This window comes from Natator depressus, chromosome 16 (assembly GCF_965152275.1).
Source record: "Natator depressus isolate rNatDep1 chromosome 16, rNatDep2.hap1, whole genome shotgun sequence".
In the NCBI taxonomy this organism is placed as follows: Eukaryota; Metazoa; Chordata; order Testudines; family Cheloniidae; genus Natator; species Natator depressus.
Genome location: NC_134249.1, coordinates 13,985,012 through 14,011,821, shown reverse-complemented (window position 1 = coordinate 14,011,821; position 26,810 = coordinate 13,985,012). Strand labels below are relative to the sequence as shown.

Below are 26,810 nucleotides of genomic sequence, written 5' to 3'. Positions count from 1 at the left end.
AATGGCTCTCATTCCCCATACTTATCACTTGGAAAGTGTTTAAAGAACAATTGCTATTTTTGACTGGCTATTTGGAAGAGGCAACAGCACTCTGCAAAACAGTTTCACAGTCAGAACATAATGTTTAAATAGTAATTATAAGTGCCTGTTACAGCACTGCTAGTACAAGAACCTCACACCCACTAATTTCTATATATATACTCACACTTCTGCATTTTGGGCACCAAATGAAGTTGGTCTTGATACAAATTATTCTACATTTAGGCTGTTTTCTAGCCAGAGTTGTTTCACAATCAATATTTATTACTTTTTCCAATATAAACATCCACAATATTTTATATTATCTGAGAAAAATACAGCATATACATAGTAAGGTTAAAAAAAACTGTGTAGAAATAACCTGCCTGCAATCATTAAATAAGGATAACACATACAAAGGGGACAGATCCAAGCAGCTGGAGTGACAAGAGACTCTTATGAAAGGGAAAAAGTATTAACATTACATTTACAGAGATAAAGAACACTCTCTCTCTGTGTTAAGCAGAAGATCTGTGTTCTCCCAGCTCCTGAGATGTTCTAACAAGCCAGGGGGATGAAAGGCATAAGTTTAATCAGAAGGGAGCGTCTCTAATTTACAATAAACAATATATGCAAAGTTTGTAGAGTTTTAAATCAGTTCTTATTAAAGACAGGAATTAAGATTTAAGAGTAGCAGGAGAGTAGAAATAATCTTGTTTCTTCTACAAAGCAAGGCTAAGATCTCAGCTTGTAACATCTGGGCAGTTTTCAAACTCAACTTTCATCATTCTGGTTGTATTAAGCCACTGCACCCCTTCCCCCTCAAACTATGAACACAACTGGGCCTAAATCCTTTGCAAAGGAGAAATAGTGCCACTTTTCTTCTCTTAGAAAATAAGTGGAAAGTGCCAGTTCTTCTGCCGCTGATCATCCAGTGCTGAGAACGCTAGACCGCTTGCGAGGCCCTGCTGCAGAGGTAATGGAGTTTGTTTGGGAAGGTTCTATTTCATTTAGATACATTGTTAAATGAAATCCAGTTTAAATTGTAAGTGCCCACAGCTATCCAATGGTGGCATCAGAGTACAGCCAGGTACTGTTTCAAACACAGCCAGCAAGCATGAACCTTCTTAAAGCTTACATCCAGTACACTCCCTACTAGGACGTGCACACACTGAACAATGCAGTAGAGCAACCAGCTTGCAGAACAGTCTGCTTTCTACAATCCTTAATACTACCAGATCTATGAATAATCTTTGCCTGTTATTAACTTGACCTTCCAATAGTCAGTACCAAGTTCCTCTCTAGGATCTCTCAGTGTAGTAGTGGTCTGCATAGTCTCCTTACACCACAGCAATCAGACTTCCAGAAGGTGTCTGGAGACAAAGTCAAAGTCCTTAAAGACAGCCTGTTCCTCAGTGGTCAGGACAGGGAGCTCGTCTGGAGGAGTCAGGATTGGCTTCTGGGAAGTAAACTCTTCATCAAAGTTGCTAATGTCAGTGGGAGCTCTTAAGAAGGGCACAAAAGGGGGCTTCAGTGCTCTGGCAAACAGAGCATCCCAGTCAATCTCCTGTAAATAGAGGAAATTACAAAACCAGATTGGCACTAACAGACTAATGAATTGTGAGATAGTAGGTAGGAAATAGTAGTGTTATGTATCCTTCCTCCCTACCAGATCAGCTGCTGCATACCTGATTTCTACAAGGCTAGAAACAGAAGTGCCAAGATAACCAAAATGAGGTGCACCACAGGAAAGAGAGAGATCACTCCTAAATCAGTGTCTTCCATGAAACTTAAGGCTGCTCTTCAGAATATCAGCCAAAAAACAAAGCTACAGCTCAGACTGTTATTCAGCAGAGACAAAACTAAATTAGACTCATAAGCTCTTATCAGGAGACCATTAAGCAGTTCTCTGTATAGGGGCTACCCAAAGGTGTGTTTTCATTACTACAGGGCCTGGCATAGCTCTTTACAAATATTAGCATTTATGGCAGAATAGTCCTGGACATTGATAAAGCTCAACTGTTTTATACAGTTGGTTTCAGTATTCAAAGTGTTAGTACCTCAGTGGCCTTCCTTCATAATGTATAGATTATAGCAGCCTCTACACCCTAAACTATTCAGCAGTCATATTCCTCTGTGAACACTACGACAGTTCAAGTTTTATATTTTAACTGCTCAACCCTTCCTCCCGAATTCAGAGATGGTGCTTGCCAGACAATCTGTATACCCACAGCAAGAGAATTCCCATGCTATAGGGGAGATGTTTGATTGTATGCCTGAAATTAAGAGGTGAGGGACATTTAAGACTCAGTTTGGAGCTGCACATATTGAAATAAAGATCCTGTGCTTGGAAGCCTAACAGTACCAGAAAATACAGTCTTCCATCAGGAGGTTCTAAAAGATAGGTTATATAGATAATTGTTTGGCTTTAGTGACCACGTGTCAGAAAAGCTGTTGATGAGATTCTCATTTTTGACCAAAAGAAACAGGCAAGTTTGCCTCTATAGCAACAGAAAGCAAATAGCTCTTCTGCAGCTCAGACATATGAGCACAAAGGTGCACAGGGGACTGAGCTCTTACCTTGAAAAAGGGCTGGGTTTTAATCTCCTCTGCATCCTTCTCTCCTGCCCCAAGGCGACGTTCTGGACATTTCTGGAGAAGCTGCAGGAAATACCAATAGACAAATTCAATACATGGAACAAGGAGGGACATGAACATTATTCCAGAGAGAAAACAGAGCAGCAACCATCCAGTCTCTTCCACTTGCTCCCTTCAGGGCAGGGCCATAACCAGTCATAGAATCATAGAATATCAGGGTTGGAAGTGATCTCAGGAGGTCATCTAGTCCAACCCCCTGCTCAAAGCAGGACCAATCCCCAACTAAATCATCCCAGCCAGGGCTTTGTCAAGCCTGACCTTAAAAACTTCTAAGGAAGGAGATTCCACCACCTCCCTAGGTAACGCATTCCAGTGTTTCACCACCCTCCTAGGAGAAAAGTTTTTCCTAATATCCAACCTAAACCTCCCCCACTGCAACTTGAGACCATTACTCCATTTAGTCAGCACTAAACTCAAGTTTAGTCCATTGTAAGCCACCCATTTATATCAGTGGGTGATCCACTGTGGACTCTAGGTAGCATATAGCCATAACTGTATACGCTGATCCACTGATAATTAGAAATGGAATTCAGCCCTATCCACAAAATGAATCCGACATCCCCTACCCTAGAGTTATTTAACATCTGTCCATTTGAGAATTGGCAGGATAGACTCCAATAGGAACCCTGCTTAATCCTCAGTGGCTATATGGATGGCATGTGTGTATGGAGGTGTCGAGGATGAGAAATTAAGAGAGAAAAAAGTGTGTGTGTGTTGATCTTAAGGGTTCCCTATAGGATATGTGGACACCTCTGGAAGCACACAAACACACGCACTCACACACACAAGTGGAAATGCCATCTAGTTAGAAGAGTGTCTCTCTGGCTCTACTTGTGCTGAGGCCTGAGTAAAACCAGGGAGATCCCATTGCAGTACCTTGCGGAGTATGGGAAGTGCCTCAGAAGAAAGGAATCGCGGATAGCAGACCTCTTCATTAACAATGCTGTCAAAGACCTCCTCTTCATTATCTCCAGGGAATGGAGACTGCAGTGGAGACATGTTGTTATCTGACATACATAGTATCTGTATCCTACTATTTGTTTATTGCACTGTGAGATGGGGATGATAATACTTCAGAGTTTTGGAAGGATTAGGTAAGTTTGACAAGTGCTGTGAATGAGGAAAACGTGATATAAATACTAAGGATCATTAGTGGAGAGAACAGAATTGGGAATGTTAGGCTGTTACAGCTGGTTTCAAATCACCACAAAAGCAATTAGAGGAATTATACTTTTAATGCAAGAGGAACCCAAAGATGTACTTTTATTCACTTACATTATTTTAAAGACATAAATAAAGAGCAGTTAGGTGCACCCAGCCCGTGACCACTCATGTCATGTGGTGAGGCCCACCTCTCCCTTTCCCCAGAGGAAAATGGTCTCACCTCACCAACAAGCATCTCGAAAATGAGCACACCAAGCCCCCACCAGTCCACTACCCGCGTGTATGAGTTGTCTGTCAGGACTTCTGGAGCCAGAAATTCAGGGGTGCCACAGAAAGTGTTAGTGCGGTCCCCAAAACCCATCCCTGTGGAGAAAATGCCTTTATGAACACACCATACACATTCTCAATTGGTTATGCATCATCACATTTTCTGGAAGCATAACAGGCAATGTAGGTGACGACAGCAGAGACGGTGATACTGGACAATAGACAACATGGCTGAGAATAGCAGAGACAGGTGGGCAAAGAGAGGAGAACTGGCATTAATACATTACTCCAAGAGGGATCTGCCTCTGACCTTGCAGGACTCTTGCCCACCCATGTCCATTTACTCTTGAGGAAGCATGGAATCTTTACTAAGGACTCTAGCAGCTTGTCTTTTTAGTATTTCTAAGCTGAAGCACAAGAAGGAATGTAAAGACACTGTTTATATAAACAGCAAGGCAAAGAAACTTCCTGCAGCCACAATTATTATATGACCACATAGCAAGGACGAGGCCCTCCTCAGGAAAACTGCATGATGCTGCATCTTGGCTCCTCAGAACAGTCAAGTGCACTGTAACCCCCTTTATAAATTACCCAGAGAGAAAGAACAGGAACTGCTCCCAACTTCATAGTGGTCAGATAGGAAGGATTTCTTTAAGTGGGATTGAACACAATTGTGTTAGCCCAGCAATTCCACTAGTTGCGCTTGTGAACATGTTACCAAACCCTAGATCCTGAGTTGCTCCAGCAAGGGTGATGGCTCAGTCTTGGTACCATCAAAGTTGCTCACCTTCCTTACACAGCCCAAAATCTGCAATCTTCACAAAGCCCTCAGCATCTAAGAGCAAGTTATCCAACTTCAGGTCCCTGCAGGCAGAGGAGGAAGAGAATGGGGGGTGAAGTCTGGGAATTGGCACATAACCCCAGATGTTAGGACCAGGAAAGTAGAATCAACAATGAATAGAAAGGGCATTTTCTCAAATACTATATCACCTTAGACAATGCTCTTCACAGACTATTGTATTTATTAATTTATTTTCCTAAGAGTATCAGGAAATGGCTCTGTGCAAGGAGGGGCTTGTGCTATCAAAGGATGTGTCCTGCTAATAGCAGGCCCCATTGCCAGGATGCCCCTGGAAAGAGGACACATGTTACCTCGCCCCAGTTCATCGCTGCTTCAGGGTGGATGGCCCACTGGCAATATGTATGACAGACAGTTTCTTAATGACATTCCCTGGCATAGTTAACAGTAAGTTGGAATGGTCAATACAGACACAGGTTTGGATGTGTTGTATTTCTGCCAACTCATTCCAGTCAACTGTGGAAAGGATCCAGTTTAACTCTTGAATGTGATGGCAGGAGTGGTGGAAGGGAAATGTCACTGAGCTGGCTAGGTGGACAGAGTGCTAAAGAAACCCGAGCATGGCAGCAAACTGCACATGTGGCTAAATGCGCAATTTAATATTTGGGTTGCTGGGTTTCTTACACTTTACTGTTATGTTACCTGTAAATAATTTTCTTCTCATGTAAGAACTGGAGTCCCAGCACTACACAGGCTGTGTAAAACCTGAGAAAGAGGAAGAGTTTTCACTACAGAGACTTGAGAACCAAGTCAAACATCTACGGTACTTTGAAGCCTGAAACAAGCTAACTCACTGCGTCACATGTTCTGGAAAGATATTGGAGTGAATGTGCATCATGAGATCACCACCAGGGGTGTATTCCATCACAAAACATGCGTGATCTGGTGTCTGGAAACATGCAAACATGTTCACCAGGAATGGATGGCTGAAGGAGTTGATCACTTCAAAGATTCGCTTCTCACAGTTCAAGCTGTCAGGGTTCAAAGAAAGAAAGTGTCATGGCCAAAGCTTTGCAGAGAAGCCTATGTTTGGAGATGGAAGTACATGGAGATATTTTTACACTTAGATTTATAGAAACAAAAAAGGGAGATGACATTTAATTGTGTGTTGTTCCCAAACTCCAGTTTTATTCTCTTCCCCCCAGGTGAGTGTTATTTTGCTAGATGCCAGGAGCAACACCATTATAAGCTTCCTCCAAGTCTTGATTCTAGCCCTCTGATGCTTAAGAGGGATCCACTACCACATTAGTGCTGAGATTGACATGATTAGAGAGGTGATCTCACAGCCTCTGGTGGAAGTGCTCCCTCTGGACAGAGACTCACCTATCAATCTCATCTCGGCTAATGATGTCTTGTTTCTTTAGGGCTTTGATAGCGTACAACTTCCCTGTTGCCTTGTATTGACCTAGCAGCACCTGAAAGACAATAAAAAGCCAATAATCCAGCACTCTTAGTCATTCTGAGATTCTCTCATCTGGCTACTTGGACTCCCACCCACACAGCCAGCAGGTACTCACACAAACTGCTCCCGTCCATTCCAGAGAGTCATTGTCAAAGCCAAGGCCAAGTAACTCCAAGGAGGGTTTTATTTTTCCCGAATGCTCTGCAGTGAATAGCTCCAGATAGAACTCATTTTAAATTATGCTATTTTTAAAACCTGGAGTGTCAAGGCTAGTCCTATGATTTTATAGCTGCTCAGTGCTCCAACTACCCAGGAGTTGTGAGCTCAATCTTTGGGGAGGAAGAGCACCTAATGCTGTTCTCCAGTGACCCCTATGGATGATGCAAGGAATGACCTTGATGAGCTCTGGAGCTAGAGGCATATGAACTACATGGGGTATGTGAAAAGAGGCTAGGTAGAGGATCCTCAGCCCTTAAAGGTTATCTCCAGCTTTGGAATCCCTAAACACCCTAAAGACCCTCTTATTAACAGGAATATCAGCTGTTTTCCTTGTGGGGCAGGAACTGATTTTTCCATTTACACTGGAATGAGCCACTTCCCCTTTTGGAATATTTCCACTCACAAACTATGAGACGCAGAGGTGGAAAAAGAGAGGGGAACAGCTTTGCACCCACCCCCTTCAAGGAAGCCCCTTATTCCCACTCTACCTTCCCAAAGTGCCCTCGTCCCAGCATGGCGATGCAGTGAAAATCCTGAAGCTGAACAGCCGTCTTCCTGCAGGCAAACAGAGAAAGCACTACTAGTAAACTCAAAGGTCAGAAATGGATACCAAAGGGAAGGAGGTTTACACAGTAAGAAGCCAAGCCTAAGGAAACAATGAAGCTAGAGGGTAGCTGGTGGGACAAGACCACGTAAATATGAAGATGCTGTCAGGACAACGATAGAAGAACAAAAAGTTGGTGGTGGGGTATGGGAGAAGACCAAGTCTCGGGTGCTGGTAGGATGAGAAGGATTCTAGTTCTTAGATAGGGGTAGGTAGTGATGAGGAGAGAGTGGGGGTGTTAGAGGGCCAAAAGGGGGATACAAAATGTGTAGCTGAGTGGACAGATGCCATGAAATATTATGCTGGCCACATGCTGTTACCAAGGAAACTAAAACTAGATTCTAGAACCTCTTGGAAAAAATAAAAAAGCAGTTAAAAGGCTTAGTCTAGGAACATTGTTTGCTGGGAACAGAGGTTTCCCTCTCCTCTGTGTGTGAATTGAAGGGCTAAGAATATAGGCTAGAAAGACACAAATGTCCCTCCCAGAGAGAAGGCAGGTATGTCAATGTATGTGTCTGACTGTGTCCTTGCTACCAACTTCAAACCTCCAAAGTGAGGGCGAAAGGACTGATACGTTAATGCTCCTACATAAGGAAATAGTTGAAGCTGTAGATCAGCTAACGTTTATTTTGTTATTCATGCATTTGTACATAACTGATGGTTCAATATTGTTGTTGTGTTTTTTACCTAGCATTTTCTTGTTGCATTTTTCTAGTCTGTATCCTTGTTATATATAGCCCAGTAGCAGCATTAGACTCTACAAACAACTTTATTATTTTATGTATGCCCCCCGTCCAATGGACACTAATTTATCTCAAATAGCTACATTAATATAATAAACAAGGGGTGGGGTCTACTGGGGGTGCTTTTGAAGTATGTTACTTTGTATTCACAGAGGTATAGCTAAATAGCTCACAAGTTTAAGCCCTAGAGAATTTAAAATGCTTAAAAATTAGGAGCCATTTGAGGGCAGTTAAATTATTTTACCTTCTACTAGAAAGATTCACTCAATTGTACTGCACAGCCTGTTAATAGGGTAATGATCAAGGGTCATTACACAGATAATGCTATGCAGACATCTGGATAAATAAGGTAAAATGCAGAGTTTTACCTGTATTCTATAAATACAGTATGAAAAGTCTGTTACTGAGAAATTAATTTCCTAATTAGAGGTCATACTACCTATTTAACAGAACTCAAGACTGATGGTAAAAAAATGTCAGCTCAATATCCCCTTTTCTTGTGTCCAAAAGAGCCCCATGCTGTCCACAGTTACCTCTGAGAAGCCCAGTTTGGTGTTTCTGTTACAGCAGAGCTGCGAGTCCTCTCTTCCACATGTAGCCTCTTCAGACACTGAATGGAGAGAAAGTCACCACATCCAGTTCTGTGGAATGGTGTTTGCAAAGGCCCACTGGATCAGATCAGAACAGACTGGAAAACCCACACCCAAGCCTCCATCTGTGTCACCCAGCAGTGACCAGAGAGAATGTTGTTCTTGTGATATAAACAGGGATTGTCTCTGTTGTGAGTGGAGTATGGCCCACAGAGCACACAAACACAGATTATCTCTGGCTACTTAGCCCATTTCTACATACTGAGCAATGCAAGAATAAGATTTTATCTCCCTGTTGGAGTCAGCCCCCAGTGTGGGTACCCATTTGAAAAAGCCTAGGATGAACCATGGTTTTCCAGAAAGTCACTTCACATGTCTCAGTGCAATTCTAGAGAACTCTGGTGACCAGAGAGAATGCACTTTCATCTATGGGCACACACCAAGTAGAAGAGTAAGGTAGGTATGTGTCAGGGTACAGCTATTTAACCTTTACAGCACTGAAAACTCACATCTCTACCTCTCCCCCAGCGACTGCTCCTTCCCCTCAGTGAATGAGATCCCCTCTTCCTTCCCACCCAGGTCACCTAGGAGGAGAGCTTTACATGCCCTCCTGTTTTACAGCATCTGCAAGCTCTGTGTCCCTGCTTTCCCTATGCAGATGCCTCTTCCCCACTTCTGGCCTAAAATCCCAAGATGACCCGCCTGCCACTTTTTTTCTGCAAGGGGAGGCAGTTTATAGGATTAGGAAGATGGAGCTCCTCCCCTTAGAGTCCAGATCTGTCCCACTTCTGAGTGATCAAAAGCTCAATGCCCAATTGGACCCCAAATCCCTGGATATTAGCCAGTCTTAAATCAACATCTGCCCGAAGAGTCAGTAATTTCCTGAGAGTTACAAGTCAAAAAGAACTTGCATTTGAGAAGAAAGGGCAGGGCCCAACCCACTAAAGAAACCTGACCAAAACACAAAAATCTCTCTATGAACCCAGATCCTTACCGGAGAGTCTGCAGGAGATGGAGCAACCTCTTTGGAATCTGCTGTCAAAAAAAGGCATGGAGGCTTAGGGGGAGGTTCCTCGCCAAATGTCAGTTTAACCACTGGATAGTCACTGCATTTGGAAGAAATGTTTTAAAGAGGTCACTGTGGAATAAAATATGGTACAGCAGACACTATAGTGCAGTGTCAGAATTGCACAAGCAAGGTTTAAGTTAATCCTAAATGCACTGGACAGTAAGACTCCCTGATTCACACATGGGATTCAAGCCTATGAGAAATCAACAGGTAGTATGCTCCTTTAAAATGAGCTGTAAGGAAATAAGCCTTTATTGTGCTGCTGGTGTTTTTACTCATGTCAGAATACCTAGCACTCTGACATTATGAGTGATGAAAGCTATAGAAATGCCTATAAATAAAATGGCCATCTGATGAATAATTTAAAGTAGACATCTATTGTTTGACTGCGTCACAGCAATGAAGTTTAGCTTAATGACCAACTTGATCTTCCTCCTTTACAAGGGCTAGTGGACCAGTGAAAAATATCCTCTTCTAGAGGAGCAAATCTAAAAGCTAAAATACGCACTGAGGGTAGTTGAGAAGGAACAGATTTGCGCCTGCCTATATGCCCCTGCACAGGAACATGCAGTGCACAGGCACAGACCTTTGGACACTGCTAGCTAAAATCTCCAATTGAGAGTGCCCAGGCACATGCACATCCTATGGTGGAGCACCCATAGGGGCATATACTCAAAGAAGAACCATGATTCTGGAAATCTGTCTAATGGTCAACAATAAATCAGAGGTGGCCCTAAAATACTGAATGCGCCATAAAAGTTCACACCATCTCAGCCAGTATTTTTTCTTAATAGCCCACACTGAGTTTCCTACATAGATCTTTCACACCAGAGTCTTTCACCACCCTGTGGAGTTTCACCAAATTTTAATTTTGTGCCCATTCCAATTTGTCACATAGCATTAACTGGAACAAGACTTACCTGCTCAGCATGGACAGTGAATCAGTTTGAGTTTGCAGCAGCACTGAAGAGGTAAAGTCTGTACGAATGGGAGTACGAAGTGGGGGGCTTAGCGTGTTCATGGAACTACATGGAGGGAGAATGCTCATCATTAGACGACCCCAGGTAGCAATATTTATGTTCATCTGAGAAGCTCGGAGAAACTCCTTTCCTGGAGAAGGAGAAATCCAAATATTACTGAGATTACCATGCCAAGCACTACATGAACCACTGACCTACCTAGTTCATCTAGGCAGCCATTTGCTCACCCCAAAAAGAGGCCCAATTTGGGGATGGTGGGCCAAGAGGCACCATAACCACATCTCCTAGACAATCAAAACAGCTGACAGACTCATAGGTAACTAACGAGGAAAATATTCATAAGGTCCTAGTAGTTGGAGCTGAAAAAGATCTTCCATTTCATCACGTCCCAACCCCTGCAATGGCAAGGTATAATCCTCACACAGAAAATGTACCAGATATTAAACTGATACTCTACTAGAGCTTAGCCAAAAGATAATGTGAAGGTACTACATTCTTATTTTCCACCCCCACTTCCATACTGAATTTAAGTCCCATAGCCTGAGAACAGAAAAATTGTGAAAATAAATTGTGGATTCTGAGTTTTTAAGGTCTTTCCACGATTTTTGCTGTTTCCTTCAGAATCAAAGTTGTTTAAAAAAAAAAAATTGAGCTTTTCCAATTGCAAAGAGCCTTCAGAATATAAATTCTCACTCTCTCTCTCCAGCTCGGGAGAAAAAGAGCACATGACCTGTGCCACCCACCAACCCATTCACCTCGCTGAAGTGTCAACTTCAAAGCCTTGTTGGACAATCGATATCCCTGTCCACACCATGGTTGTGTCTAAATTTTCTGGGAAATCTCTCACCACTGCCACTTATCAGTGATAGCATAGGTGGTAGAACACACAGATTGAGACTTGGATCCTACTAGCAACAATGCTGTTCAGGAACTACTAATCGTAGCCCCGACACATAATCATGTTAGGCATGGATGTAAATGTTATAACATGTACATTCCATGTTACAGCCATGCTTCTATCACTTCCCTGGTGAGTGGAGACATTGCCACACTCTAATAGATCTCACCTACACACATACATTAACCCAGAAGCATTCCAAAAAGTACCATAAACCAGGGGTGTTTGAACAATTTTTACAGTGGGGGGTGCTGAGAGCCATTGAACCAAACTGTAAACCCTGTATATAATGGAAACCACTTCAAGTCATGGGGTGCTGCAGCATCTCCCGCACCGACAACCACATAACCATACATGCCCCTAATTGGAGTGGCTGTCAGTTCACAGGCTGGTTACCTTTCTGTTTCGGGAAAATGCGTTTCTGGCGCTGCAGATTGGACCGTCTCTCAATCACAGGGTTACAGAAGGTCACCTGCCAGGGAAGCAGAGGAGACTCTACAGGGCAGTTCACTTCCCTCCTGGACACATGCTTAGCCTTCTGATCAAATAGACCATTCACACCCATTCAGCAAACTAGGAGTCACATATGAAGGCAGACTCTGGACTGAGTTATACTATCTACTCCCCTCAGGTGCTATGTTTAAAAAAAAAAAAAAAGAATTTTTAAAGTTAGAAGTATCCATTAACATGAAGTACAGAGAAGCTGACAGAGGCAGAATGATTGGCTCATAATTAGGGCCCTACCAAATTCACGGCCATGAAAAATATGTCAGACCATGAAATCTGGTCTTCTGTGTGCTTTTACCCTATACTATACAGATTTCACAGGGGAGACCAGCCTTTCTCAAATTGGGGGTCCTGACCCAAAAGGGAGTTGCAGGAGGGGTGTGGGGTTGCAAGGTTATTTTATGGGGGTTGCAGTATTGCCACCCTTATTTCTGCGCTGCTGCCTTCAGAGCTAGGCAGTCGGAGGGTGGCAGCTGCTGACTGAGGGCCCAGCTCTGCAGGCAGCAGCACAGAAGTAAGGGTGACAATACCATATCATGCCACCCTTACTTCTGCGTTGCTGCCAGCAATGGCTCTGCCTTCAAAGCTGGGCTCCTGGCCAGCAGCTGCTGCTCTCCAGCTGCCCAGCTCTGAAGGCAGCGCCACCACCAGCAGCCACACAGAAGTAAGGGTAGCAGTACCGCAACCCCCCCTACAATCACCTTGTGACCCGACCCCCCAACTCCTTTTTGGGTCAGGACCCCTACAATTACAATACCATGAAATTTCATATTTAAATAACTGAAATCATGACATTTACTATTTTTAAAATCCTATGATTGTGAAATTGAGCAAAATGGACCATGAATTTGGTGGGACCCTACTCATAACATTTCTAAGGTGTCTTCCATCCCAATTGATGCCAGTGTACTTTTCAAATTATATACATAAAGCACTGCTGAAATGCAGATACCTCCAAAGTGGGAAGCAGTAATCAGTCACTCCACAACACAAGAGTGACAAGAGGGGAAATTTTGGCTAAGGAGACTGGGTCAGACCCCAATTTAGGAAAGATGCCCTGGGATCTTTTGTCTCCTGCAAAGGAGACAGGACTCTGTTTTTTAAGGGTTACCTGGAGATCTCGTAACAAATTGAGTTCCATGCACTTTATTATCTCGAAAGATGAAGGGATGAGCCCAACCTGATGGGATTTGATCCCATGGTTCCAGGCAGTCTGAGTAATTCAAACCTAACCATTAAGCCACCCCCTTTAATGTAAAGTGTTGCTGATGACTCCTAACAAAAGCAAGTCAAAGACTGTGGTTTTTATGTAGTGCCCTGGTAATTAGAATGGGGCCCTTTAAGGGTCACTTCTGGCTATAAACACACTCATCTTTTTAAAAAAAGAAAAGGAGTACTTGTGGCACCTTAGAGACTAACCAATTTATTTGAGCATAAGCTTTCGTGAGCTACAGCTCACTTCATCAGATGCATCTGATGAAGTGAGCTGTAGCTCACGAAAGCTTATGCTCAGATAAATTGGTTAGCCTCTAAGGTGCCACAAGTACTCCTTTTCTTTCTGCGAATACAGACTAACACGGCTGTTACTCTGAAACCTGTCATTATGCAAGGCACATCTTTTTAAACTATTTCTTTCCTTGTTTTTAGTTGGTGCTTTTGTCCTCAACCATCTGAGAGTAGACTGCATCAGTGACAAAGGCCACTCCTTAGGGCGGGTAATAATCAATGATTTTTTTTTTAAAACAGATTTTTAATTTAAATCAATTTTTTTAATTTAAATTAAATAAAGGTTTATTTTTAAAAAATAAACGTATTTAGAACTACATTTTAAATTACGGCAATCTATGTTAAGGCTTAAATTTATTAAACTAATTGAAATTAAATAAAAACATATAATATTATGTAGTAAATGTTTGCTGCCAAGTTTTAAAGAAAGTCATATCACTGAACTGGTGAAAGTCACTGGCTAAGGGCTAGTCTACACTGGCATTGCTAAAGCGCTGCTGTGACAGCACTTTAACGTGCCTTGTGTGGTTGCAGCATGGCGCTGGGAGAGAGCTCTCCCAGCGCTCTTAAAAAAACCACTTCAACGCGGGGCGTAGCTCCCAGCGCTGGGGCACTGTTTACACTGGTGCTTACAGTGCTGCAACTTGCTGCGCTCAGGGGGGTATTTTTTCATACCCTTGAGTGAGAAAGTTGAAGCACTGTTAATTGCCAATGTAGACAAGCCCTTAGTATCTCTCACCAGTGTTTTTTGATGTGCTAAACCAACTTTTTCAACAGATGCAGAAAGAATATATTTTATTTCAGTTTATTCAACTACTTCAGTTTAATGACTAGTTCATTCTAAGTTAAGAGATCAATGTGAGTTGAAAGTGCAGGAAAACTTGTTTTCCTCTTTCAATCTATGAATCAAAATTAGGTGCAGGAGGATGAAATCTATTCCTTCTGAAATCCTAAAGGGCATGGTGACAAACAATCAGTTCAATTCACTAATTACAGATAATACTTTCTTTGTTTAATAGATCAGTTAGTTTTAAATGCAAAACATGTTTTGATTAACTTTTTCATTAACTTTGTTTAAATGTATCCAGCATATTTAAGGTAGTTTTATTTAACTAATAATTTTAAAATGCTGTTTTGTGCATTTTTTATTTAATTTGAATTTCCATCTACATAGACCTTGACACAAATCAAAGGTAAAAAAATTGATCATTTCGTAAACAAATGCATCATTCACTATTCCCTAAAACAATAACAAAAATAAAAATTAAGAATCTGAATAAATGAAAGTTAAACTATATAATTGCTTAAATAAATGTGTGTAACACACATCCTCCCTGTTCACTCCTTTTATTCTGAGACAAGCACCTGTTTCCAGGGTAGATGGAAACAAGGAGATGGAGACTATTTGAATTACAAGTGCTCATCATCCCTCCTCCTCTCCCCACCAGAGGCCAAGCAGATTACCTTTGAGGTATAAAGACAACGCATTGAGGGAGGGTGGGAGTGTACATCTAGAAGTTAGACTAGAGAAAATGGGAGTCAAGACTTTTGGGTTCTAGTCCCAGCTCCCCCACTGACTCACTGTGTGACCTTGGGTAAGTCACGTCACCTATCCGTGCCTCAGTTTACCCATTTGTCTGCAACCTTCTCAACGCAAGGAGAGACAAACCCAAAAGAATTACCTATCACTTCAGTGTATACCTGAAGAAAACCTCCAGAGCAGTGACTCTTCTGGAGGAGAAAGGTAAAATCTGGAGACTTTACCTCTGCAAAAAGCATCCCTTGGGGTTCGAGAGAGAGGCACATCCCATGGCGTTCATTATCGAGAAAGTCATCCAAGCGCAAGAACTTCACTGCACACAGTTCTCTCCAGTCACGCCAATAAACTGCAATCTCCAGCTCCCGGGACTGGAAGAAGAGAAGCAGAGAGCTTGGTAATGGACCAGGCCAATGGCCCATAACGTACACACTCTGAACTCCACCTGAGCTCTGATGCTAGTTCCTTTTCCTTCCTTGTAGAAATTCCATGCAGCTAAATAAGAAACATGTATAAGAAACATGCTCCAAGGAAGAGGTGACAGTTCCTCATTCCTATTGCTTCCCACCTTTTTGGTCTTTTCAGACCTTCAGCAGCTACAACTTTCTTTAAAGATTGCTCATTTTCATGATGTAATTTGTTGACTTTGCTCCTACATAAGACTGTACCTCATCCCAAATATCCTGAAGTGAGCTGTATTGCAGGTAAAAGATGGAGCATGGCCGCTCAAATGGAGACAGAAGAGGGGCATCAAATGCTCAGACTGAAGCTACACCAGAGGTAACCTGTACTTAGAGTAGATTTAAGGCTGGGGAGAAGGCCACATTATCAGTCCCAGTAAAGAGATGGATCAAAAATTGAATGACAAGTAAATCACCAAATCCACAGAAATAATTCAAATTAAGTTAAAGAACAAAGGGATACAATACAAGGTTCTGAGGACAAGACTGAAAAGATCCTGGAATTCCTATCATCCAACAGAAATATAGTCTTACCCGATCCAGCTCAATGACAAAGCTTTGGTCCCAAGCCTGGTTATTAACTGGGCCCCAGTTTGTCTGACCAACCACTTTATTGTCCACTTTGAGCACAGCAAGCACCTCATCTGGACAAGGGAGAAAGTGTAGGTTACAATCTTTTATATGGTCATAAATTGGAATATACTTCTTGCTGGAGGTAGCCACACAATCCAATTAGATTTCCACCACAGGAGATCACTAAGAGGGATAGGAGACCAAATGATTCAGCCTCTTCCCCTGTTTCAGGTGCCAAGCTTCCTCTCACTGCACTCACACCAGACTGAAAGGTGGCAGGCACATTAGAATACACCATCACTGATCCAACAGGGAATATCATACTCACTACACAGCTCCTCATTCCGCAAGTGCTTTGCTGCAGTACTGCGGCCATGAATACTCATCCCAGCTCGTGCTCGGTTCATGGACTTCATGTCACTTGGGCTCCCATGGTTGGGAGATGAACCAAACACTCGGGAACGTCCTGGAACTTTTTCCAACAGATCCTGACACCCCATCAGTCTCACTTCTAATGAACCTGAGGAATTTCACCAAAGAGTGTTATTCTCAAGAAAAGTGAAATTATTCTAGTCAGTCCACATAGGAAGTCAGAAACTTTAGACTGATGCTGTCCAGCCTTCAGTAGCGATTAAAGTCGTTACAATCTGACAGCTTTTTGGTGGCCTACATGAAACAAATTGAGGACTTGGGCCAATTCCTAATGGACCAAGTGTCCACATCACAAAAACCACCACGGTCATGACATGGGTACTTAGGGAAGAAATATTCCCCACCCCCCGCAGCCTCAGGTACCTGTAAGAGCTGTGGGTTTGATCAGTGACGTGAAGGGCTGGATGCTGACATGTGGAGCTCCCAGAGAGGAAGCATTCACTAGCTCCTGCTTGATGAGTGCCCGCTTTGGGTGATCAGAAGAAAGCTCATTAAGCTGCTGCTCCAGGGACAAGCGCAGCAAATCAATCTTCTGAGATGATTCTTGCAAACGACCCTGAGCCTGGTAACAAGGAGCAGAGAAAAAGCTAGTACAGGCTTTGAATGAATAGCCACTGCCATGATCTTGGTACTACTAACACTTCACAAGTGACACAACTTCCCATCCTGCTCACAAAGGACAAGAAGGGACTGTCAGCATCACTCATTCATTGCAAGTCACTGCTGCTGAGGGTCTGGAGGATTCTGCCCTGAATAAGCTCCCACCATGGTATTTCCGACTCAAAGAACAGACTAGGATCAAAAATCCAAAACTGATTTCTTACATGCCAGTGCACTACAAGCAGACACCAATTTGGACTCCAAGAGATTTCCAATTAAAAATTACTGGTATAATGAACGCCCAAGTTGGAAAATTACTATAACTAACACTTCACACTTATATAGAGCCTTTCATCAGAGACCTTCAAAGCTCTTTACAAACATTAACTATGGCTCACAAAAGCCCTGTGGGATGAGTATTATCCTCATTGTACAGATGAGTAAATGGAGGCACAAAAAGGAGAAGTGACTTGCGCAAAGTTACATAGCAAATGAGTGAAATTTCCGATTCACATTTTCCTGTTCTGACCATTAGAAATATAAAAGAGATTGTTGTTTAGTTTACTATAAGTTCATTTTTTTTCTGTCCTAGCTTTATGATGTAAGTCAGTTGGCAGGTTCTGGAAACGTAACATCTCTCACAAGAACAGCATACGATGGGGGAGCTTTATATGTGGCTTTTAAAAAAAAAGTCATTGCATATTACAGGCAATGAATCAGATGGCAATGACAAGCACACAATCTCTCAAACAGCCAGTAACAGCAGTTATACAAGGGAATTATCACCTTCTACCGTTACAGTTGCTGGGAGTAGCACCTGCCACAACATCACTACGAGCAGGGACTGCAGTATTATGGCAGTGCTGGGGGATTTAGACCAGTGTAATGGGACTTTGAAGTAGGGAGCCATCATGGCAGTGTTCAGAACAAGGCTAAGGCATTCGTGGACAACAGCTGTAATACTGTTTTTCCTCTGAAAAAAGGTTACTATCCAGCATACAGAAAGTCACCACCAATGCTTCAAGTAGCAATACTGCAATGGTGCTTACTTCAGCCAACACTTTGCGATCCTGCACCCGCCTGCCTCCCAGGATCTTCACCACATTTTTTGCCCCCTCAGCCACAGCAGCTTCAATGCATAGGTGATGCCGCAGTTCCTCGATGCGTAGCTCCAGGAGACTGATGGTGGCCCCCACCTTCACTGGTAAGGTTGGAAATAAATATAACAATCAGACAAGCAAGTGGCCTAGCATCTCAGGCATTGGGGCTCCTTAATTCAGAAGCATCTTCTCTGAGTGATGTCAGATATCCAAAGCATCTTACTTGCTGGATCCATTGCATCCTCTATTCCACCTGCCGACTGAGATACCTTCACAATCTGCATGCGAATCAGCTCAATCTTCGTCTTGCTGTCCTGGAGCATTTGCTGAGCTGTTGCCAACAGCTTCCGGTCCTGGCAAGACAGATTACAGATGGCTAGGGAGGTCCATACAGGAGAGAAATGGATTTTAATGATGTGTTAGACTAGGACAAAGATGGGGCACCACAACATACAAGGCCTTACAAGGGGTCCCAGAAAGTCCTAAAACTTCACACAATGCCCAATTGTGCAAAAAAGATGCATAAGCAACAGGGCTGATGATTTCCAACCATGGTAGATACAGATGAGGGATCTGTGAAATGCTGTGATGCCTATGAAAGATGTGACGAGTTTGCTAGGTAACAGTGTCCTGCACTGTGGGTACATTCAACTAAGAGTTTGTGCTGATGTTGCAATGATTCAATATTGTGCTTCTCTAGTCAATTGTGCTGGCAGAGTTGTATGGATGAAGGTGAGGAATAAACCAGACTGTCTAAGTTCTTTATCTTGCTCATATAGTTAAATTAAGCTTCTTAATTAAACTTTATTTTTTTATTTTCCTCCAGAATATTAAATATGAGTATGCCAAACACAAAAAGCATGATGAATAAGAAAGCAGTAAATTCCCCAAAAGCTCTTTCTTAAGTAACTCATACACAAAGATACCATTTATACTTTGCTCTATCTTAAAGTCTCTGTTGAAATAAACAGTATTGCACCAACTTGGTACATTATATCAGAAACTTGATGATGTGGGATAGTGTCACACATTAAGGGTCATATTCCAAAGCATTTTATTTTCTTACCTTTGGTCAGATGTTTTGGCTCCTTTTCCTCTGCTGCACCTCCCAAAGCCTGGATTGACTTTTCTGGAGGCAGCACTCCATGTCTATGACTGACAAGATCAACCACTTCTGAGATTTTTTGTATCCATTTCTAATCTAGTGGCACTACCACCAGTGTTAGATGCTGGTAGCCATTCTAATGTCTCATACTAGTAACTAATATCAGAGAACAGAAGCATAATCAGTATCTGCAGTCTAAGAACATAAATTACCATACCGGATCAGACCCCTGGTCTATCTAGTCCAGAATCCTGTCTCTAACAATGTTCAGCACCGATGCTTCAGAGGAAGGTGCAAGAAACCCCACAGAAGGCAGACTGATTTGAATTGTAGTAAATTATTGCCTCGGTGACATCCTGTGACAATAAGCCTAACACAACCAGCATTCATAACACTGTTTCCCCATAGGATAGTACACCATGCTGTCACAGGGCTGTGCATCAGCTCATGAACACACAGATGAGCTCAGTCATTCAACCTAAAACAACTCTGCCTTAAAGCGTCTCCCTTTCACACCCAGATCTGGAATAAAGATTTTTGTGTGTTTGCACTTTTAACAGAAATCTTGTTCCAAAGTGGCATGCTCCCTGCTTATTTCTACTCAGCAATGGTTACCTTTGACGTTGCATTTGAATACATCTGGATCATGTTCTCAGCTCCCTGTTTCACTTTCATCTCAATGTGCAGCTGCTTTTTCAGAGCCTCTATCCTCCTTGCCACCGGGTTTGGGTTCCTTTCCCAGAGACAAGGGTCCGGGGACATAGAACCATCTGTGCAACAACAGTGAATTCCATTACCCTCCTTCTCATAGGTCCCTCAAAGGGTAATAGATGAGATGAGAAGAGTAGTATAAATGAGGTTTTCATCTTCAAAGACACGTACAATACATGGCCTCAATAGAAGGACAAATTCTCCTAGCAGTTGTTTACCCTAGCCTACTACTGACCCAATATGAGAACTGCTGGCTTCTTAGGATCGGGCCCTAACTGAGAATACCAACAACTTCCAATCTCACATTTACCCCTCTATTAGGAACTTGCATGTTGGATTCTACCCCAAAGCCCCTATTTTCTCTCCCAAGCTCTGTACGTCTGCCTAAATGAAGTTCAGGAGGTGATCCTATGTCCAACATACTCAATCCTTTGCCCATTCTTATTTATGTTATCACCTCCTTCCATCTCGATTAGTGTCAATCACAACTTTCCAAACTTCAATAGTTCTACACTGTTCATCTCACCTGGACATAAGCAGGAACCAGCTGAGATTCCTCTCCTAGATGGATGAGATTTTTCCTTCCCATCATACTACCCCCCAATAGAAAAAAAAAAAAAAAGTTAAAGCATTGGCTATAATGAGGTTTACTGCTGAAGCTATCATGCCCAACAATTATGTACTAAGACCTACCTGTTTTGCTCTCCCCTTTCTCTGTTACTACAATCCGGGCATTAAGCTCCTGGAGATCCCAGTGCAGCTGCTCCAGTTTCCGATTGGAAGATTTCAGCACATGCTCTATATGCACCAGGTTCTTCTTGTCTGTTGTCACCTTGCGCAGATTTTCCGCCCCCTCTTTGATCTTCAGTTCCTTCTGGATAGCTCGACGAATTACTTCCTTCTCACCCTCCAGTTTCTGCTGGAACCCTGGATCCATGAGGTTCACCCCATTGCTCGCTTGCAGGAGACAGATGCCCTAAATCCAGTACCAAAGGGGAGAGAGTTGGAGATATTATGTGATAGCAAAACAGTGAGTGTGCAACACATCAATAGCGTTCTACCACTTCATCTCAACTACAGAAGGTCTCAGACCAAAACCTTGATTCCAATCACCAACAAATTTTGAGGAAGATCAGATCTAAATTTTAACTTTGCAGTTTGGGGCCCATCTTTGATCTTAATATACCCCAACTTGGCACTAACTCACAAATGAGATGAGTCCTCACAAAGGTTGTCTTCTTGTTATTTAATATCAATTTATATTTATGTGTCCTGAATGAGTACCAAAGGGAAGCTGTAATTTGTTCTTATCGTGATCATGAGTCTGAGTTCCATTGGCATTATATAACAGGTGCAGATCTTTATTTTAATATGGCTTGAGCTGCCAGTTGTCCAAAGCTACATGCCAACTGGAACTTTTTGGAGGTGTTACAGCCATACTCTAACTTTCAGTGAATGCATGACCAAGTCTTCATCACTGAGGAAGACAAATAAATTAATCCAGACATCTGTTTGTAAATTAATGAGTCAAAAAGTCAGCTGTACAAGCTATACCTGAAAAGACAGACACAGTCTGTAGTCCCAACCCCCATCCTAGCTGTGATTTGCAAGCAGTATGGCTTCTTTAAAATTTTGCTCACGTTGAAATTGATCTGGCAACATTAAAGTCTGCTCTTAGCTTTGCTTTTTAAGTCAATTTTAAACATATTTGTTTTGGTGAAAGGTGTACTGGTGATAGCTCTGGACTGACAGGCTCTGTTTACAGCGCCAGAACAAGATATGGCTTAGATAGCACAGACTTTCCCCATGTTCTCCCATGAATAGGCTTGCCACCCAGGCAGAGGCAGCCAGACCCCTATCCACAGGGGCCTGCTCCTGGCTCCACCCACTGCTGATGACATAGTAAGCAGCTCCACGCAGGGGGCTCTAGAAAAGGAGGAGGGGTTTTAAAGGGCTCCATAGCAATTAAAGAAAAATAAATATATATACACACACACACACAGCGCCCAAGACTGATTAATTACTTACCGTGATCCTCACTTTATACAAAATGAAGAGCAGCAAAATAAAGTTCCTGTCACACTCAGTAAATTCCCCAATCTCACAGAGTCGCTGTCAGAGGTAGGAACAGAACCTAGGAGTCCTGTCTCCCTGTCATATTCTTTAATATTAGACCATAAATATAGTAACAAACCACATCAGGATTTGCATTATCAGGTCACTGGTGCATGTCACGGGTGGTTAAGAGTTTACAATGCACCCAAGGTACATGCCAACAGCTCAGAAACACACAATTGTTAAGTCGTTGTAATGCTGTTATTGTGTTGCACATCACACAGCTAGTTTTATAAGCAGGCTCTCCATATTTCTTCACTAATCAGGTGTTGCTTAAATTTCAGTTTAATAGCAAAACAAGAGAGAGCGAGAACAAATTCTATTTTTACTAGTGGTTTAAGCCAATGTCAGGTTCACTACAGACTCAACCACCAAAAAAGGAGACTTTGGGATTGGTAATGAAACAAAGTAGCTCAGGTTTAACATCCTGACTCCAGGAAGTTCTCGCCCAATTAGTAAGGCCAGGAATCTAGCCAAATTCCTGAAAACAAATAATAAAAGGTTTCATCAAGAGGAACTTGAATCATGGAGCCCTTGAGTCACTCAGCCAAACTGTACCAACTCTAGGTCAGGAAATCAGAAAGTCTTTTGTCCAGTGTGTAGAAAGTTACTAAAAGGAGTTTGATTTTTTTTAAATTACATTTTAAACAAATATTAGGAAAAAGTGTGTCATTTATCCTCTTCCCAAACTATATTGATAGGTATATGCAACACACCTTTCTGGTCCTACCCGTACATTTGTACTGACAAACTTATAGGGTAGCTGGTTAGTGTGAGCTTAGGGCTGGCAAAAAATACTGGACTGACTGCGCTGGAAACTGACATCCTTCATTTACCCACAGAATGGATACAGTGTGGCCAGTGTCAGGGCAAGTTTCCTTCACTCTGCTCCCTGCCAAACACATAGCTGAAAATCAACTATCTGCCTATCCATTTTCTAAATACAGTATATTTAGAACACATATACCCTAAGGCATTGTGATTTACAGGCTCTTTCTACCCTCTGTGGGCCAGAAGATACCCAGTGTTAACAGTGATTGCACTAGGGCAGTGGTTCTCAACCAGGGGTCTGGGGCACCCTGCAGGGCCGCAAGCAGGTTTCAGGGGGGTCTACCAAAATAAACCAGGGCAGAAAGCCAAAGCCCGAGCCCCGCCATGCGGCGCTGAAGCCTGAGCAACAAAGCTTTGAAGGCCCCGCTGTGGCATGGGACCCCAGGCAGTTGTCCTGCTTGCTATCCCCTAATGCCAATCCTGGCTTTTAAGCTACTGGATATGCAGAAAAACACATGTGGCATGGGAGAGGCGGGGGAGGAATTTTTATAGCATGTTGGGGGCCTCAGGAAGAAAAAGGTTGAGAACCACTGCACTAGGGGACATAAAATACTATTCAGTCAATCAACACAGAAAAGGGTAGGACAGCAGAATTTGCATTTGGGCTGATACATTTTTATGATCATTTTGCAAAGCTGGTTTAAGAATTCTGGGTGGGGTGTCAAGAAGCTGACACTGTCCATGCTGCAGTTGTTCTGTGGATCCCAGAGAAGGTTAGTCTCCTAGGCTGTTAAACTCTGAACCTGCAATGAAGTCCAATAGCACAGGACCCACTGCAGAGCTGGGGCCAGAGGGTTTGTCTACACATAGACATTGCACTGCTTTAACTGAAATCACTTTAAACATCAATTCAGCTACATCAGTGCAAACCCCTGCATAGACGCTCATATCAATTCAGCATTCACCAAATGCAAGCTAAATCAACAGAAGGTTTAAACTGATATAGAATGTCCACACACAACGATGCACCTTTTTAACTAAAGGGATTTTAAATCACGCCTTTAGTTAAACTGGTGCAACTCTGTGTTTAGACCAAGCCTGAGTCTGGCAACTTTCACCTACACTAAATGTATTTTAAAAAGTTAAAAGTACAGCTCCCAGTTTGGGATAAATCAACTTCTAGCACTTGTGAATCTGGTCCCCTTTACTACTCTGAATTATGCAGACATTATCCCTCCTCTCACAAAAAATAAAAAAATCAGAGAGAAGGAAAGACCTATTTATTATATCGGGTATTCCCTTGCCCCAGGGGCTGTTTCAGAAATATTCTTTGTAGTGGATTCTCCAGGGATTTTTTATGTAAGCAATGCAGCCCCTGTGTTAAAGTATAATTTAAAATTTTAATTTTTAAACATTTTCTAAAATATATATCTAGATAATTGTTTGTCATATTTGGCACCATTGTGTTTGTGGAAGAAAGGGTATTTGAATTATACCCAATTCAACCCATTTCCAACAACATATCAACATTTCCACCAACCTGAGGACCTGGAGCCAGGCCATGGGGGACAGCAAGTGGGTGACATTATGATTCTGTCAATTTTTACAAATCAAATTAAACCTCTCTGACCTTTCTGTCACTAACTTGCTCACAGAATGAGATTGTAATATATTATACTCCCAGATTAGATTTTTTTCCAGATTAGTTTTTAAAATGTCCGAAGTGATGGGGCACACACACCACCTCCCATAGGAGAGTATTCCACAACCTAATGCATTCCACTGCCAGAAAACGTTTCCTGTTATTCACCTTACATTTTCCCTTTCTCCATCTCAGCCCATTTCTCCTGGTTATAACAAACCCTTTTGCCATCCTAAATAACTAAACCCTAACCTTAACATTCACACCTATCAGACACTTGCATTCCTCCCTTAGTCACATTGTAGCAAATTTAGCCCATATTCGTGGGGTTCTTTTTGGGCCAGGGAACATTTTTTCATTGTGTATATGCATGGTATCTAGCACAAAGAAACCCTAATCTCCAACCTGGGCTTTTAGAAACTACCTCAATAATCGTCATCAGTGAAGGATAACCTCATTGTTCACAGTCAACCCAGTCTGTTCTGAAAATCACAGGGTCTACTCTGGTGAGAGGAATGTGTCCCCACATACACTGGGATGAGCAGAAAGAGGGCTGTACACAATAGATCAGGATGGGGGACTGACTGCTTCATATGGGTGGAGAAACCACAGCCTCATGGAAAGAAAAAAAGGCCTCAGGGTAAGGGAACTGGGGACTCCTAGGGGGTCCAGTTTCTCAAGCAAGCCAGGAGAACACTTGAGCCCCTGCGTGGATGTAGGGGAGAAAGGCAAGATGAGTTCCTGGAGGGAGGTGGCCACCCTGAGGAGTAGGGACCGGAGAAAAGCCCCCCAAGAAGGGAGAATTTGGAGGTGACAACGGGAAAGAGCTGGGGGAGACACTAGCTGATTTTTCCAGAGACCAATTTTTCTCTCCCTTCTAAATTACTGTCCCTCTGCAAATGTGAAATCTCATTATTGTCATCCCCCCATGCCTCCCCAAATACCCTCAGACTCTCCCCCCTCCCGACTCTCCTCCTCCCCCCCCCCCCGCGGGACTCTCCCCTCCCGCCGCCCAAATCCCCTCAGGCTCTCCTCGGCCACCCCCGCGGGACTCTCTCCCCTCCCGCCCCCCAAATCCCCTCAGGCTCTCCTCGCCCGCCCCCGCGGGACTCTCCTCCCCTGCCCCCCAAATCCCCTCAGGCTCTCCCCCCACCCGCCCCCACGGGACTCTCCTCCCCTGCCCCCCAAATCCCCTCAGGCTCTTCCCCCACCCGCCCCCACGGGACTCTCCTCCCCTGCCCCCCAAATCCCCTCAGGCTCTCCCCCCACCCGCCCCCACGGGACTCTCCTCCCCCGCCCCCCAAATCCCCTCAGGCTCTCCTCGCCCGCCCCCGCGGGGCTCTCCCCTCCCGCCCCCCAAATCCCCTCAGGCTCTCCCCCCACCCGCCCCCACGGGACTCTCCTCCCCTGCCCCCCAAATCCCCTCAGGCTCTCCCCCCACCCGCCCCCACGGGACTCTCCTCCCCCACCCCCCAAATCCCCTCAGGCTCTCCTCGCCTGCCCCCGCCCCCAAAATCCCCTCAGGCTCTCCTCGCCCGCCCCCGCCCCCAAAATCCCCTCAGGCTCTCCCCCCGCCCGCCTCTCCTCTTCCCTCTCCCCCGGCCCCCGGGACTCTCCTCCTCGCCTCAGGCTCTCACCCCGGCCCAGTCCCAGAAGGGCTCATCCCGATCCCCAGCTCGGGGACTCTCGGCTCCGGTCCAGCCAAGTCTCCTGCCCTCGGGACCCGCTGCGGATCTCCGCTCGTACAAGTCTCTCCCGCTCACCTGCCGGGACTCCCCAGCCGCCATGGCTCCTCTTACCCCGCGGCCCCCGAGCTCCCTACCCCAGCGCAGCCACTCGCAACCGGCACTTTTCAAACTTCAACCTTCACCCCGGCAGGGGAGCGCCGTTCGGGAGCAGGGAGCAGGCGCCCCCTGGCGGCACTGAGGACTACAGCGCCACCTGCCGGAATGCCGGACGGCCCCCTGAGACTGAGGGATCCCGCGCCCCCGGCCGGTGAGTTCTGGTATCCCCTGCCCGCCAGGGGTGGATCAGCGCCGTTTGCTGTGACACCGGGATCGCTGGCACAGAGCTCAGCATTTCCAGCGTCACCTGCCATGGACCCAGCAATCGGGTGCCCATCGCCAGGGATTCAGAGATCTGGTCCCACCTGCTGGAGATCTGCCTAGCCAATGTACCTCACCTGACACTGATCCAGAGATCTAATGCTACTTGCTGGGGAATCCAGCAATCCTGTTCCACCTTCCCTTGATCCAGGAATCCGAACAACACCTGACAGG

General features: G+C 43.9%; 1 protein-coding gene across 1 annotated transcript; it reads right to left on the bottom strand.

Annotated features, from left to right (window-relative positions):
• Positions 1 to 1,229: 1,229 nt before the first annotated feature.
• PKN3 (protein kinase N3) lies at positions 1,230 to 26,810 on the bottom strand. The gene is made up of 22 exons (XM_074973708.1): positions 26,714 to 26,810; positions 20,697 to 20,979; positions 19,908 to 20,062; positions 18,411 to 18,540; positions 18,137 to 18,288; positions 16,851 to 17,049; positions 16,384 to 16,575; positions 16,017 to 16,126; positions 15,249 to 15,392; positions 11,868 to 11,943; positions 10,514 to 10,703; positions 9,519 to 9,630; positions 8,468 to 8,544; positions 7,076 to 7,142; positions 6,290 to 6,381; positions 5,761 to 5,937; positions 5,609 to 5,671; positions 4,895 to 4,971; positions 4,061 to 4,203; positions 3,553 to 3,660; positions 2,599 to 2,679; positions 1,230 to 1,585 (listed from the first exon to the last, which is right to left on the bottom strand). Exons 2-22 carry the CDS (start codon positions 20,938 to 20,940, stop codon positions 1,373 to 1,375), a joined length of 2,802 nt encoding a protein of 933 aa, XP_074829809.1. The 5' UTR covers positions 20,941 to 20,979; positions 26,714 to 26,810; the 3' UTR covers positions 1,230 to 1,372.

Excerpts from the sequence above, each read along its gene's own strand:
- PKN3 (XM_074973708.1), bottom strand. The coding sequence starts at position 20,940 with ATGGATCCAGGGTTCCAGCAGAAACTGGAGGGTGAGAAGGAAGTAATT. Across the intron at positions 10,704-11,867 it reads CATTTTCCCGAAACAGAAAG|GAAAGGAGTTTCTCCGAGCT; the intron begins GTAACCAGCCTG and ends CTCCTTCTCCAG. Across the intron at positions 5,938-6,289 it reads AGCCGAGATGAGATTGATAG|CTTGAACTGTGAGAAGCGAA; the intron begins GTGAGTCTCTGT and ends GAACCCTGACAG.